The sequence below is a fragment of the Marmota monax genome, unplaced genomic scaffold (genome assembly GCF_021218885.2).
Source record: "Marmota monax isolate L192 unplaced genomic scaffold, Marmota_monax_Labrador192_F-V1.1 WCK01_AAM20220418_F8-fsc00033, whole genome shotgun sequence".
Lineage (NCBI taxonomy): Eukaryota > Metazoa > Chordata > Mammalia > Rodentia > Sciuridae > Marmota > Marmota monax.
In genome coordinates this window covers 828962-846654 of record NW_026694282.1, presented here as the reverse complement: position 1 = coordinate 846654, position 17693 = coordinate 828962, and the positions used below count along the sequence as shown (strand labels likewise).

The 17693-nt window shown below is 33.8% G+C and overlaps 1 protein-coding gene across 8 annotated transcripts in view; it reads left to right on the top strand.

Moving 5' to 3' along the window:
• Nfib (nuclear factor I B) overlaps nt 1-17693 on the top strand; it is a 232559-nt gene that overhangs the window by 176935 nt on the left and 37931 nt on the right. For all 8 annotated transcript variants that reach the window (XM_058586341.1, XM_046467294.2, XM_046467293.2 and 5 more), the window contains exons 7-8: nt 13078-13212; nt 17186-17370. In XM_058586341.1, coding sequence (XP_058442324.1) covers nt 13078-13212; nt 17186-17370 — 320 coding nt within the window. The remainder of the gene's footprint in view (nt 1-13077; nt 13213-17185; nt 17371-17693) is intronic.

The following is a 17693-nucleotide window of genomic DNA, read 5'->3' as shown; positions in this document are numbered from 1 at the left end:
AGCTTATTTTGCAGTAGTTTGGAAAGCAGGTGTCTTTTTAGTTTTAGACTATCAATATCATATATAATAGTGAAACATAATTCAGACTCCTTATTTTACAGCTAGGCAATCCAAGGATCAGAAAGACTGACTTGTCCAGTGTCTAGGTAACTAATTGCAGAGCCTAGATCTTCTTTTTTTTTAAATCAAATATTTTCTGTCATACTACAGTCTCCCTAGAGAATCATTAAGTAAACTTACTTATGTGGGGAGACGTGGACTAGCAGAATTTTACCACCACTTCACAAGTCTCAGAAAATGGACAGTTTTCCTTAAAAGCTTCAAGATGAACTCTGAATTGTAGAACTAGAATGGGAGAACTGAAGTGAATTTTTCATTTTCAGAGTTCTGAAAGAATTGCCAAAACAAAAATCTCAAGATGGTATATGTATACACACACACACACACACACACAGGTATATATGTATATATACATATATATTACACTGTATTACGATTAGGATTATTTATATATAAATATATATTTATATGATTATATATTTATATATATTTTGACTGCTTCAATATATAAATATATATAATCAGTTTTGAAGTTAAAAAATTGCATGTATGAATGCTTTTGATAGATAAATGTGGAGAAGAGCTAATATAAAATGAATGGCTAAGCACTATTTTTAAAAGTTTTTGCTTTGGAAAGTAGAGAAAAATGTAAAGTGCAGAACATTGTATCTCACCCAGCTTCAACTATTAACAATATTTTACTAATCTTATTCATTTTCTATCTTCCAGTTTTTAAAAACTATTTTTAAGTATATTATGCCATTTGCATATGAATATTTCTAAGGGTTCTCACCCTAACAAAGAAATGTTTTACATACAGAACCATTTTCAATTTAAAAAACAATAATAGTTCCTTAATATAACCCCATATAATTTCTAATTCCCCAGTCTATCTTGAAGGTTGTTCTTTTGAATGAGAATTCCAATTTAGTCTATCTATTTAAACTTTCAGCCTGTTTACCCTATACTAGCTACCCTCTCGCTTTTCCTATATCATTAATTCGTTGAAGAAACCACATAAATTTAATAATGTGTTCAGAAAGTACATGTAAATAAGGCAAGCCAGATCTTGTTGCTATTTGTGGCTACCATTTATTGAACATTTACTCTCAGGTGATTAGCTAAGTAATATATTTACATATATTTTTTCTTTTAAAACCTGTTAAAAACTCCATTTTACAACTTATTAAACTGATCATTACCCATGCTGATAATGCTTAGAATTTTCCCATGTGTAAGATAACAGTGTTAGATTCTAAAGTCCCTTTGTGTTCCAACATTTTAGATTTTTAAATCAATTGCAGTCAAGGAATTTGATAATTTTCAATAATCCCTAGTCCAAAAACCAAGAACTTTTTGAACACCAACATGATGCTACAAGTTCAAAATTTCACGCCTAACCTCATGTTTTGGGCTATAGTCTAAATGCATGCACACTAAAAATGTAGTATAAAACTACCTTCAGGCTATGGATAAGGCATATGTGAAACTTACACCTATCCCCAAAGACATCTCATTTTGGGGGCTCCTATGTCCAAGATATCTCATTATGTATATGCAAATATTCCAAACCTTGAAAAAGACACTCTGAAAGCTAAAACAATTCTTATTCCAAGCATTTTGTTTAAGGGATACCCATCCTCTCCTCAACTGAGCTTTCATTAACATGAAACTTTTTGAAAATTCAGAAGATTTTCCATTTCTTAAATTACCTTTTAAATGTTTATTTTAAATACTCTCATTGAATAACAAAATAATGGGGCTGTTTATGTACTTGGAGGCATGTTTTGCCTTATACCCAAGGAATGTACATTTCTCAAAAATACATGTCCTGTCCTGCACTGTTCTGTTACAAAAAATGATTGATAGAGATTGAATTATTATAACAGAACCTTGTTATGGGATCAGTGTCTCCTACTTTGAAAACAAATGACTCAGCCAGATGGCAACATTTATTTTTCTCTAAATGACTACAGACGTAGCAATAGGAGACCATTATCCTGTGACAATATTCTATTTCATTGACATTATCTCACAAATGTAATTGGTCCATTACTAAATAGAGGTTTTGTTACTGATCAATTTCACGTTATTTCTAAAACCATTAGGATAATAAATATACCATCATAGTAATTTCATTGACAGGATGTTCTTTTTTTTCATCATTTACATTTGTTGGAGGAAAAATATAGATTTAGGTTGAGCTTAAACACTACGATTTATGTTAGTTTTCATACTTTTCCATTAAGAGAAACAGAACATTGTGCAGAGTAATCCTATTTGCATTGAGCTGCTAAACTGACAAACTTCAAATTTTCATGATTTTTTCTGCCTTGCTAAATCACATCAAATCATAATTGTTCCCAATTAGTTTACTACCTTAGTTTAATGATTTTCTTTTTTCTTTTTTTTTTAAAATAAGTTCTAGATTATTTCTAGGACCTTCCTGTAAACCCACTGAAGTAACACATCAGTTAAATCAACCCTGTTAGTAGTGTGGGCAACAACAGCCTTAGTACAACAGAAGCCTGGAGATGTCTGGTAGCATGAATGTTTCTAAATGCATGGCTTTTTCCCAAATGTTCTCCTCTAAAAACTCATCTGTAATCTTGTTAAATTAGAACTCTTCCAGTATCTTTCTGACTTTTACAGTTAAGGTTACGGTATTGATTTTATTTTATAGTCCATGGCTCTCAGATGCTTAACACTAATAAGCCTCCATAGCTAAGAGGTTTTCCCAAGAGGCAGGGCGAATAGCAGCTATTTACCTATACTGATGTTTAATAAGTGACTAAAATATACTCCCAATCCTGTGTAATTGTTTGGTGTTTTTTTTCCCCTTTTAAATTACATTTACTGACATTACTCAAGGCACTTTATCATTGTCTGTTAAAATGAAATTGCTAACGGATAAAGGCATTTTGAAGTTTTTTTGTGTGTGTGTGTGGTGCTAGAGAAGCTGTTTCATTTGTTTAGTATTTGTTTTTTAGCACTGTTCTTTATTATTCAAAGGATTTTTTAAAACTGTCTCAGAAAGGTGTTCGTGAGCTTCAAAGGGGTTTGAGCTTTAACTTTGTATTGGGTGTAGGTGTAGCCTGGAGACCTTTTTTATAGAGATGTGATAAAAAAAGAGACTTGTAGTAACGTGCTACTCAACTGTGCTGGGGTTAAAACATACAGTAAGAAAGAGACTTCAGCCATCACAAAATGTTTCAAGTTGCTGAATAATACAATAATATGCTCAAGTTAATTAAGATTAAATAACTCAATGTTTAAAGTAAGAATCCATTTATTTTACACAAAGACTACCATACTTTCTCCTTTAAAAAGAACTGATTTCGTTTTTTTTTTAAATGTTGAGAATTCTAATTGAAGATGACATCTTATCTCCTCTTAACGTAGCTTGCCATTTTTCCTAGAGTTATTTTAGAGTGTGATAAATGTAAATATATATATATATATATATATATATATATATATATATATATATATATATATATGGAGCTACTTTCTTAACATGGCAGCTAATTATTTTTTGAATCATCTGGCATCACCATCAAACTACTGTAGTGGGATTAAGTCCATATGTCTTGTCATAACATTCAGAGCTTTTTGTTAACTTGGAGTGTGTGGGAAGGACTTATTCACATTTGCCACACAATCACAGAATTTTACATCTAAAAGAGTCCTTAGAAACCGATATTCAGATATTCTCGTTTCCTCACTCTGTTTTCAATAAGACATTGCTTTGTGTTTAGCCAGCTAAATTGCAAAAGTTACTTTTAAGCATTTCTTCTTACCTCTTTGCAGCACAAGGTACTTTCCTCGAATTTTGTAATGTTGGACACATACCAAGATCCAGTATTGTCAACCCAATATTGGGAATTATTTATAATATTCTGTAGTGCTACAGGCAGTATTTTTATCCCCCAAAATATGTATTTTATAATTCATTTTAATAAACACAATGGTTGTTTGTGGGCAATTTGGAAAATTCATCTAATATAAATAAGAAAAAAATTACTTATAATTCCACCATGTAGACATAACTCCTCTTCATATTTGACTGTATTAACTCCTATTAATATGAAACCCTATTAGGTGAAAGTCTGTTTTTCTGTTTTTCTCTCTCTGCATTTTCTACATGTTCTATTTTGATTCCTATAATTTTGCACTAAATTGGGTTTATGATATATGCTATTATAATTTATTTTTTCTTTCACTTATAGTATAATGGCACTTTATCATATCATTCAATTTCTACTTTATAATGACTGTGCAATATGCCATCTTTGGCTATACTGTAAGTTTTTAAATGTCTACTTCACTCATGGATTTTTAAAGTACTTCCTGAGTTTTTTATATTATAAAGATACAGTGAACACCATTGCACAGAAATCTTTGTGCCTAATCTGATTAGTTCATTCCTGTCTATTCCTTTTTCATCAAGTAGAATCTTGATGAAATTTTGTTAAAGGAATGAATTTATTCCTACTGTAGAATTACTGAGTTAAATCTTATGTCCATTGCTAAGGCTTTTGATGAATATTCCCACTAGCAGTGCATGAATGACTTAACTCCCCCATCATATGAACAATAATTACATGTAGCACATGGCTCTATGAGAAATTTTGAAGCATTTGCTCCAAACTGTATTTATAGAACAGTTTCTGGGCCTTGGGACTCCATCATTGCACCTCTTTCTTGTCATTTATATTCCATTTAAGCCATCAGGGATCATACCATGTCTTCTCTCTCCATGTGCCTGGCTAGCTCCATTATACTGAGAAGGAAATGGAGAAATCAAATTAGTACCTAGGGGATAGTGCAGAGCTTTCAAATAAAGGCATAAGTGACTTGGTTTCTCTTTCCATTCTTCCTCCTCCAGGGTACACTCCCCAACATCAGCCCTTTACCTATGGGTGAAACTCACTAAAGTTAGGATCACTGTCAATCTCCACAGGGAAATTGGTAGAAATATAAATACATCAAAGCTGTGAGCTGAGATCTGAAGTATCAGGCAAGCAAAGCAAGAAAGTCTCTGCCTCAATGTAGCCATGATAATTGTAATATTTCACATAACATTTATACCAGTGTAAATAACCTGTAACTTTCCTCTCCTCAACACTATCTACCTCGAGGCAAAAACAGGAAAGGAAATCATGGTCTCTTTTGGCATTTTATTGGCAGAGTATCTGCTCTGCCTTCTCCTTGTCCTCTGGGCATACAGCCCAAGCTGTTTCCTTGCCTCAAGATTGACTTTGGATTTGTGACCCAAAGCAAAAGACCAGACTTCAGCTCCAAAACTCATCCTATACACTTGATTTGGTGGCTTCCCATTTACTTTAAATGACTATTATTTTATGAAGATAGTTCATCTTTTTATATTGTCTTCCAGCTTCCACTCAACATTTTAATGGGAAACAGAGTGCCCCAGTTTAGCTAAAGCTCATTTTCACTTTTAATACTGTGCATAGCATGGACAGTTTGAATGGAGTATTGAAAGTGTTGACTACCTTTGCCTTCATCCAACAATGAATTTGGTCTCTGAAGAGATTCTCAATTTTCAGAGATTTTGTAGAACCATAAAACTCTTTAAAAACCTATAAAAGTCTGAAACCTTTAAAAGCCCCCAAAAAGTTTCAAAGCTAAATGTTCCCACATATGTGCTTTCCTCCTCTGGTCTGTGTCATATTCTCTTCTCTATCATACCATAAGGTCAAAATTAACAAAAGTTTCCCTGAGGCAGGAGGATCGCAAGTTCAAAGCCAGCCTCAGCAACTTAGGGAGGTTCTAAGCAACTTAGTGAGACCCTGTTTCTAAATAAAATATAAAAAGGGCTGGGGATGGGGCTCACTAAAGTTAGTGATTAAGTGACCCTGGGTTCAATTCCCAGTACCCCCCCCACCAAAAAAAAAGTTGCCCAGCTATTTCTATTACACCTTGATTTGTCTTCTGAAAAATCAAAAGCGAGGCAGAGATTGGTGGTAGTGATCTTGCAAAATGTTCTGTAGCTTGATAATGTGAAAAACAGATATTTTAAATAACCATGATAGATTATTATTATTATTTTTTTAAAAAACACTATTTATTTATTTATTTATTAATATTTATTTTTTAATTATTGGCGGACACAACATCTTTGTTTGTACGTGGTGCCGCACGCATGCCAGGCGAGCGCGCTACCGCTTGAGCCACATCCCCAGCCATAAAGGAGTACCAGTCCCAACGAGCCAGCCAGGACCATGATAGATTATTAAGCACTGAGCAATGAAACATACCTTGAAGATAAATACTCATACATAAGAGAAACCAGCCAATGTTGACTTGTATTTATATGGCCCGTTTAAAGTTGTGTTTAAGTATGGCATGTAAATAAAGAAAATAACTTAGGAAAATTTAAAAGAATGGGACATTTAAAATACTTTGAGACATTTTACTTCTTTGTTAACTAGATAGGAATATGTTTGTCTAAATCATAAGACTGGCAAGATTGTTAATATATTTTAATTTAGTATTATGGTATGCTAAAAATAATAGCTTCCAGAGATTCATGAATTTGTGTATGCTTTTACATAATTAATTTGAAGCAATTATAAATCATAAGAAGAATAGGAATTATTTTAGAAGGAAAATAATATGTTTTCTGTGTAGGCTCTAGAAAATCTGATTTGTAACCTTAATCTATTCAAACATATTGGAAAAGCTAACATATTGCTCCACTATATGTGAAAAAGGAGCAGGTGTCCCAGACAGGCAGGTGTTAAGGTGGCTGTTTGAGCTTGCCCCAGATCACTAGTTGACTTCAGTGAAGTTCTACTAACAGGTGGCTAACTGATTGGAGTGCCATGTGACATTTATCCCGGGAGCGACTTGGATGACAGGCTGCTACAGACTGAGGAAGGGGTCTTCGCTTTGATGAAGAAATTGCCAAAACTCATGTCTCATTAGTGTTTCCTAAGGTTCTTTGGAAGTGAACAACAGTTTAATTAAGGGCTGACGTAAACACGTTTCTGCACACTTTCCCTGCAGCATTTTATCACATTAGAATTGATCAAAATTGTTGCCTTGGGCTGACTTGAACAGATATACATCTGGAGCGCCATTTGTGCAAGCTGCCGATGAGTGGAGTACATACGCTGTGTTTCACTGCAGCTCTCTTCTTTTGTAGATGAAATTACCTTGTTGGGAGATGAGTTGATCTAACTCTTTATTTGCTTAAGCCTTTATCTCTTTGAAGTGATGCTGTGAAATGAATGACACATCAGGGCTTAGGATGTATATATGTTACAGTGCCAAAAAAATCATAGCATAGCTAGTAACAATCATATGATAACTTGGTTTTGCAAAATACTTATTTAAAGATAAGCTTAAGTCTAGATGAACCAAGTTTTATTAGTAGCTTATTTGAATTTTTTCTTGTTTGGTGATCTTTTATTCTATACTTCACTATATAGTTGTTTTAACAGTCATAGTTAATTGTCCAATTATAAATCTAAGCACAGTTGTGGATGCTGAAAAATAGCATCATTAATGTGAATCTCTTAAAAAATATTAGCCTCTCTAATCTTCTGCCATTAAAAGTCCTTTCTGCAGTCTACTTATAACAATTACATTTATTTAATGAACTTTCATCTTTAATGTCTACCTTCTTTCCTGACTATAAGCCTTACCAGAACAGGGTCCAAGTCATCTTGCTTACCCACTTGACCCTTATGCATAGCTATAGTTCCTCTCCCTTTTTGGACACTTGGTGGTTGACTTTGATTTCTTTTTTCACTTTACATCCACTACTTCTCATCTGGAGCTTTTTATTCATGAAACATGTGTTTTAAGTTACACTGGCTGTAGTTGCTTTGTCTTCCTATACCATTAGCTATCACTTCACTATATAGCTTCTTGCATGTGTGAGAGATTATAAAATATGCTACCTAGAACTAGGGCCTGTTTTACCTCTTCCTTTTTTTTTTTTTTTTCAATCCTAGATTATTTTTTAAAAAAGTTTTCCAAGTAGCATTATCTTCTAGTTTCCACAACTTTTTGTGTTTTTGTTAAAGTCATCTTCCATAGAAGGTAATCAGTTAGCTTTTTTTTTTTTTTTTTTTTTTTGGTATGGTGAAATGAATCCAGGGACACTTAACCACTGAGCTGCATCCCCAATCCTTTTATTTTTTATTTGGAGACAGGGCCTAAGTTTTTTAGGGCCTTGATAAATTGCTGAGGCTGGCTTTGAACTTGTGATCCTCCTTCCTCAGTCTCCCAAGTCACTGGGATTACAAGCATGCACCACTATGCCTAGCTGTTAGTCAGCCTTTTTGAAAAGAGTACATACAAAGGATGGAACAAGTAAAAATAATAATAATGCAAAATCACCCAGCAATTTAAGAATTAAACACAAGGTCATTAAAGAAATCTAGACCTCAACCTTTCCTGGAAGGCGTTACTTAAGAAGAAGATAACTTTGTTCAGTGGATTAAACTCTTCTCTAGGCTGAATAAGAGTAGAAAGATATAATTTTCTAACCTAAAGGAAGGTCACAGGCAAGGAAGGACAGAGCACATTCTTCCTGCCAGTCAAAAGGACTTTATGGTAAATTAGCTTAGCTAAAGATTAAATAAAATAAATCAACAAGGAAAAAGTTATACTAAAATGTGGCACCATGGCAGATCTTAATATGAGAAAGATACTATTTGAGGAATATAGTTTCAACTACTGTTTTGATAATAGGCCATGATGAGGAAAGCCTGATAAAGACTAGAAAGAAAATTTTTTTATTTAACCCTGTACAAGGGGAGAGGCCTAGTGAAACTTACAAGAACAGTGAAGAAACAAGTTTGGGGAAAGTTTTACCATTCTGAAACCACTGCACTTAGACATCATTTCTTTCTAAATAGAATTTAAAATTCTTTCCTTCTTATCAGCCATCAGCAATTTCTGCCTTCTTCCTACTAACAGAAATATCAGCTCATTCTTTTCTTACCATCTTGCTTCTCTCTTCAGCTTCCTTATCTTATGTATTATTCAACTTATGCATTATTATGTATGTATTATCATTCAACTTATTATATATTTATGCATTATTCAGCTGTATTATTGAGCTTATTTTCACTTTAATCTTTTTATGTATTATTCTTCCTGCTTGAGGGATAGCAGATTGTGCAAAGCATGGCATTTGTTTTTCTTCACAGAAAGGTCACTGAAAATCATTTCTTCTATATATTTATTCCTCAATTTTTTTTTCTGTAACATAGGAGTGCATTAAAAATAGAAATAATATCATTTTTCAGGTGGGAAGTCCATTAGATGCAGACATTTAAAACAAAATTAGAATCAAAACAGTACTAGTTTGGTTCATGGTTAAAATGTAGTGGCTAGCAACTCTACCCTTGCTGCCCCCACATAATTGACCTTTTATCCTCTCTTCAGTCCAGAGAGTTGTTTTGCTCTTTGAGAGGGGATTCACTTTTGTGTCTCTGTAAGTACTCAGCATAGTGCCTTTTACATGCTGCGTAGCAGTATTTCTTTATTGATTAATGGGCCCAGAATTAACTTCATTTAACGTGAAAACAAAGGCAATGCAGCCCACATTCTGGTTCACCATTCTTTACCTGTTTCTAAAGCACAGCTTTTTAGTTTGGCCAATGGACCTTCCCATTTTTATTTTTACTATTCTAAGTTACTTTGGCTGTTTAAGAAAAGAGACAGTTTGTGGGCCCTTTTTCTTTTGTGAACTGTGAATGTTATTCTATTTGTGCTGTGCTGGTCTTCTGTGTGTTCTGAACATGAGGGTATTCCAGTTGTCAGGTAGATGCCTAAAAGAGGACCAGTAAAAATAAATAGAAACATAACAAGTACCCTATGAAGCCAACTGTATCATTTTAGTCAAGAAAAATTTTAAATTTTATTAATTAAAAATTACATAGATGCCTATATGCTTGAACTTCTGTATAAACATCTTTGATTTATGTGCCCTTTACACAAAGGAACTACTAAGGAGTTATCTGGGTTTAATGAACATTCATATAGTGGCAGTAGCTGGAATTGCCTTAATTCAGAAATAATATAACTAAAAGAAAAGAAATGAGATAACTACAATGACACTGTTTTACTTCCCAAGCTCGGATTGCATTTAATGGTCTACTGTGCTATACTATTTATATTATGGAGTTTTTACAAACTAATTTATACAGTTTTATTTTATTTGAAATTTATATTTAAGCACAGGTAAGCATAAGGGTGTCAACAATAAGCTATAATAATAAGTTCTTTTCCTAAGAGTTAATTTCAACTTAAATATTTAGAATGCAAACTTTTGGTTTCTATAAGGAGTGAAATGGAGTTTCTTAAACCTCCAACAGTCTACATATCTATGGTTTAACTTCTAGTAGGCAAAACCTGTATTTGTGTTATTGCTTCTTAAAATCAAAGAGCTTTTAAGTAAAATTTTATTATTATTATTATTATTATTATTATTAGTAGTAGTAGTAGTAGTATTTTGGTACCAGGGATTGAACTCAGGGGCACTCAACCACTGAACCACATCCCCAGCCCCATTTTGTATTTTATTAGAGACAGGGTCTCACTGAGTTGCTTAGTGCCTCACTTTTGCTGAGGCTGACTTTGAACTTGAAATCTTCCTATCTCGGCCTTCCAAGCCACTGGAATTGTAGGTGTGCACCACTGTGCCCACTTTAAGGTTTTTTTTTTTTTTTTTTTTTTTAGCATTTTGAAAACTTAGCTGAAGTGAACTTCCTTTTTATATTTTTTAAACCTTGGTTTAATTTTTTCCATATTTGTAGTGGCATTAATTGCTATGATTTCATGAACAATTTCTTTCTTTTGTTTTTCTTTTTGAGAAAGATATAAGGAAAAACTTATTTGACTCATCAAAGTCCCAATAGCTTAATGACAGCCAGTTAGTAACAAATTGTAGCTTACATCTACAAGCACACCTGTCACTTTTTGTGGACTGTGACGTCTACTGTCTTCAGAAGCATAACCTTTCTGTAATTACAAGCATGAAGAAAACACATATCTAACTCTATTGGATGTCTTTCCTAGAATTTAGATAATTTTTCAAATGGTAAAATCATAGTTATGACTAGTTTCTCATTTCAATAGCACTATGAGATCTTTTTCTCATTAAAAAAAATCCTAATTGAAATACTAATTGTATGTATTTTTATGTGCCATACAGTTTTGATTTTTTTCTTCTTCTAATAAAGATTTCTTACTATTTAGTGGTGATATCTGGGATTTGCTTCAAGTAATGAAGGTGGTTGAAGCATAGAATGGAGTAAAGATAACATAAGATTGGCTTTGAGTTGCTAATTGCTGAAGTTGGATGATAGAAACATGAGAATCCATTATTATCCTATGTACTTGTGTGTGTATTTAAAAATTTTATAATAAAATACAAATCTTATAGTTCATATTATTGTTAGGACATTTTACTACAAATTTATAAACCTGAGTAAAAGTCAGCATTACTCAAGATGTTAAACTCAGGGTCATCTCTCCTGCTAATGAGAGGTTCTTGCTGAATTCCCTTTTCCAACTAACTGCATGATGCAATCTTGTAGTCACCTGAGATGGTGACCTTCCACATCAGTTATTCATTTAACTGACTTAATTCTGTTTAATTATTGATTGCATTACCTCTATCCCCACTCTTTTTTTCAATCTCTTATGATCTATCTTTTGGCAGTGTTAAATATCTAGAGAATGAATGAAGGAAGCCCTGAATACTTCTATCACAGCACATTGTACACTGTGTTGTAATTCAGTTTTACTTCCATTTATCCCCTTACTGGATTTTAAGCTTTGTAGAAGCTGAAAGTAAATCCAATTTACCATTGTGTCCCTAGCAACTGGTGCAGTGTCTGGTATAAATTAGGCCTTCTATAGTATTTATGGAAGGCATGTATTAATAATATATCTTCTTTTTAATGGGCCTCCATGTCTTCTGGGTCTATTGTGGATAATCCATCCTCCATGTAGTTTCTGGAGGGATTGCTCTCAACTGTAATTGTGATCATATTTTGCCCATCCGTAGCATTTCCCTCATCAGGGTAAGCTCTCAGAGAGGCAGTACAGGAAGTACAGGAAACACACTGTCCTTTGTTGTGTGGTCTTGTCTGTCACTTGCTCCCCCTCATCACTCTGTTTCCCTCTCCATAGACTGTTTGGGCTACTTATATATTTCATACCTCCCTTTTTGGGAACATTTCCTCTCTGTTGATGTCATCTCCATTTTGAAAATGGCACCATTGGGGAATGCCTCTTTCACCTGGGGGGGGGGGGGGCTGAGGTGATTATGTGAGGTGATCATGGTCCCTGAACAGAGACGGGGGCTGCAGCAGCAAATGCCATCATGTCCCTGCTGATCGCTATTTCCTTATCATTTTCCTTTTCACTGACAGGGAGCATCCTAGGGCAGGAATTACTTTGTATTTTTCTTAACATCTGCACATTATCTGGCAAATAGATGAACCCAAAATGTATTTGTAGAGTGAGAAAATTAAGAATTATTTTATTTTTGCTAATCAAGTGAATGAGTTTTCATAAAATGTTAGAAATGAGTTTTCATAAAATGCACGATATATTTACCAGCACACCCAAAGGTTGTTTTTCACTCCACACCAAGTTGTCCTTGATTTGTTTTCATGGTGTAGCTGGTCAACACCTGAATCATATAACTCAAAGAACAAAATGTGAGGTAAAAAAGACTCTTATGTGAACCAAGGGGCTAACAGAAACATACTTAGATTTTCAGAACTTCAAGGTTTCTTTAGTAAAGGAATGATTCTGATCATAATTCTAATAAAAACTTTGGTTATTTTCTGTTGATAATGTTTCTGACCAATATTTTAGAGCTCTAACCTTCAGTATAGATTTTGTAAGAGCCAAAGCACGAAAGTACTAAAGCTTTGAAAAATGAAATCTGTTGTTATGTTGAGGTGAACCTTGTCAATTAGGAAGGTCATGCAGCTTGAATTTTTCCCTCCTGTTTTCCAGATATGTCTTCTCCAACTACTATGAAGAAACCTGAAAAGCCATTGTTTAGCTCTACATCTCCGCAGGATTCTTCCCCAAGATTGAGCACTTTCCCCCAGCACCACCATCCCGGAATACCTGGAGTTGCACACAGTGGTGAGGACTCCCAGTCCTAGAAGAGAAGCCATCCTTTGTTCGCAGGGCTCCCACCCTTAGGGATGGAGCCAAAGGTTCATAGTTATAGCTACAGTGACCATGTTTTATTAACCCAAAGGGGAAGGTCATGATCCCATAAACTGGCTCTTCTTATCAATTTGTTAGAAAATATTATCACAGTTATGCAACTTAATAATATCTATATATGTACTTTTTCCTTCCATTTGCCTTTATTGGAAAGCTTATGATCATAAGGACTTAGAAAAGTAGAATACATAGTTATCTTTACTAATTTCAGGATCGGTCCTAATTTTATATATTCTACTAAGAGAAAGTTGGATTTTTAGCTATAATTGTTTAGTTTAGAGTTGTTCCAAAGACATTAAGATACATAGACACTATTTCCTATACACAAATGATTATTTACTTTTTGGAAGTGAAACTAATCAGAAAATGAAAGAGGTACTGTTCTATGACAACTATTTAGGGCTAGTACACTTGATATTATGTCTAATATCTTAATCTAAATGAGAGAAGGTATTCAATATTTCATGTTTATATTTTAACTAGCAATTGATAATGTCTTTTTTCACAAATTAAAAGTGATATATAATCAGTAATCAATACTGTATGCTTTCTACGTAATTACTCTTAAGTCCTAGGGATGAGGAGATTAAAAGTTTTAGTGTAACTGTAAAGTTTTATGTGTAGATATGTATATATATATGTATAGATATAGACAAAGGTATATAGATACGTATTTTTAGTGACACTCTTTAGTTTACAGTTAGGCAATTTTTTATCCTTCATATGTTTTTTAAAATCTTTATGATGTAGCATCTGCTCAAATAAAGTACTTAGGTTTAGTTTGTCAGTGTATTTTGATATTTATTGTTGCTAAACTTAAAAAATGGACTTTGTTGTTATTGATAAGGAAGTTAAGAAGTTGAGAGAGGAAATATACCAATTTAATGTGGTATAAGATTTTTTACATTTATTATTTAGACTACTGACATAAGTGAAAAAAATCAGTAACTATTTCATAGAAATAATTGAAATATATGTTAAAAAGTATGTTCAGCTAAATTAAATTAGAAGTCATATCATCTATGTAGTGTGGCACCTGATTAAAAATTCATACTGGAAAAAATTGAACAACTTTTATAGGTAAAGACAGTTGAGAGAGCTAGAATAAGCCTTCCACCTTAGTCCTTCACCAAATATTTACTAAATATCAAATTTTAGAGTCTATAAGCACCTTGGTAACAAAAGATGGTTTCTGTCCTAAAGAGCTCATGATGTAGTGAGAAGAGAGGGAATGATATCACTGGCTGGGCATCTAATCTGAACAGGAGCCGACACTTGGAGGAAGTTTAGATACATGGAAAAAAAATACATTCTGAACTAAGTGTCAAAGGTGAAGGAACAGCCAGCCTTGGAGGAGGTTTCAGGCAGAGGTCACAGCATGCAGCAATGTACCAGAGGTCATTGCAGGAAGGAACTCCATATATCCAACTTCCTTCATGCAGCTGGAGATGAGACCAAAGACTGGCTTCTAAAGCACATGAGAACCATATGCACTGTGACATTATTGGGGCTTTATTCTGGAGGCAATAGGAAGGCAGAGATTTTTAGAGATTTCTTAGAAGTTATACAACTGTAATGGCATTTTTAAAAAGTCATTCTATGGAACTGTAGGGCATGTACTGAAAGGAGCAAGACTGGAGGAAGGAAGACAATTAGAAAGACCTTGCACTAAAATAGGCTATGTGTGTGCACATGCACATACACACTCATACATATACAGACATCCATATATAACACCCATATGTATATATGCTTTCAAAATTAAGGAACGTATTTTTGCCTTGTGTTTTTTGTTTTGTTTTGGTTTTTACCTTTTTTTTTTAAAGGACTAGAGTGACTTTTATTGATATCAGGTAGACATTTTTACCTGCTATTTAAAGTATGACATGCTACTCAGTTATATCAGGCCAGCACAGGCCAGATTGTTCAGAGATGTGAATTCAAATGTGATTTATACCACTTCAGTTGCAAAGGGACCTCTGTCAGAACTACTATGTCCAAATTGATCCCTAAACCCAGAGGACCCAAGATGGAACTGTGTATATATCTTTCAAGGGTTTGTGTACAGATGTGAGCAAAGACCATAGTTGAATTGACTAAGAATAAGAGCACTTAGATACCAATTGAAAAGGTGTCCAATTTTATGTAGAGGTTTGTATTTCTTTAGATAGAATTTCAGATGGGCATATTTTCTTTTTCTTTTTGGTACCTGGGATTGAACCCAGGGGCGCTTAACCTTCAAGCCACATTCCCGGCCCTTTTTTATATTTTATTTAGAGGCAGGGCCTCGCTAAGTTGCTGAGGCTGGGCTTTGAATTCACAATCCTCCTGCCTCAGCTTCCCGAGCCACTGGGATTACAGGTGTCCATCACCATGCCCCACCCAAAGGGCATATTTCTTAAATAAAGTAATACTTCAATAAGGAATTTTGTTTTTAAAAGATATACAGTTATTTTCTGAAATGCATCTCTTTGATGGAAGATGCTCAAATTTCAGTGCATGAAAAGATTACATGGTGCCTCACCCCTGCTGGTCTTTATCTAGGGTTTCTGTGGGTAGGCTAAGTAATCTGCATTGTACAAACAGTCCAGAGGATTCTAAGACACAGTGCCCTGGATATTCAGGGAGCAAAGTTGTGACCATAAAATTAATGATTCTTCTGTAATATATATTCTTAATTTCTTGTATATTTTGAAAGTTTTCTTCGTTGGACATAAGCAACATCCTTTAAATTGTTGCCTTCCATCGCCCCCCATATTTACAAAGTTGAAGATAATCATTCCAAAGGATTTTCATTTATAGGTCATGGAAAGAATTTATTTTTTCATATTATTTGCTAAGTTATTTCATAAAACATTAAATATTCATTATGTGTAATTTCCTATAATTTAGATCAAAATATTAAATAGAAATATACATTTAATCTTTACTCCTACATGTATTAGTTGGTTCTCTTAATTTATAACATAATTATTTTCTTCAACCTTATAAAGATAATGATCATAAGTTATATTTTACCCATCTTTCAAACTTAATATTAAATTAAAAATTAGACAATTATTTATGATCATATTAATATTTAAAAGTTATATTAAAATTAAACATTATACATATTACATATGTTTTGTATAATAGTTGCCTCTATAAAGATATAAAATACATGGTTTGTGGATAATGTAATACCTACCTCTATCCTCTATTGACATTCAAATTCACATTTCTGTGGGTTTTATTCTTGGTCTTACCTTAATATTTTTAAAGCTACACCCAGTAAAAGAGTAGAAGAAAAATAGTTGCAGAATAAAGCTCTGTTGGTTTTGAAAGGAATATCTTCATAGAAGAAAGAGTTGCCAGGTCTTGTGTTTTAATGCTCAAAAATATTTATACAATGACCAGATAATTATTATTCATGACAGGCAACTTTCTGAACAACTGTAAGCTAGAATGTATGGGAAAATAGTTTATTTGAAATTGATTAGTAGACAATTTGTGGGTCTCCTGCCCTATAATTAATGCTTTGACTTGGTCTGGACTTAGGAAGACAAAGACTTTATAATCAAAGAATGTGTTTTTGATGGGAAATAACTGCTCAAAGAAATGTTTTATCCAGTATTGGCATACCTTATAAAAGCAAAACTTCTTTTTTAAAAACATTCTCGGATGTAGAAAGCAAGATCATTTTTTTCCCTTGGGTGTGGTTTTGTCTCTGTGTCCCTACCTGTATTATCATTGAGAATATAAGTAGAAGAGTAATTTATTTTAGAAGAACTTGATTAAATTGTGGTAGGAAAACCAATGATAGTTTTACAACATCTTTATAGAATCTGGACGAAATAATAAGGAAATCGGCTCTGACAGTGAATCTTTCCTTTTCTGTGTTCTGCAGTCATCTCAACTCGAACTCCACCTCCACCCTCACCGCTGCCATTTCCAACACAAGCTATCCTTCCTCCAGCCCCATCAAGCTACTTTTCTCATCCAACAATCAGATATCCTCCCCACCTGAATCCTCAGGATACTCTGAAGAACTATGTACCTTCTTATGACCCATCCAGTCCACAAACCAGCCAGGTAAAAATAAGAGAAAATAAGACTAGAACTTAAGGGAAATGGGACAGGTGTAACTCTAAGACACGGAGGTTTGTCAGACAGTATGTCTGGCAGAACATCAAGCCTTGCAACCCATCTTCAAGAAATTTCTTGGTGACCCATTAAGTTTTTATTTAAAGGTGGTTAAATGACAGGTAGGAAGTGTATTGCCCCAAAGGGGTGCATTTGTGAAGAAGTTTTTGATTTGATGTTCTTGGATTTTTATTGACTGAAGAGAAAGTTTATGCAGAGTGTTCATTGCCAAAAAGCTCCAAACTGGAGTTCACACCTAAAATACCGGGTTT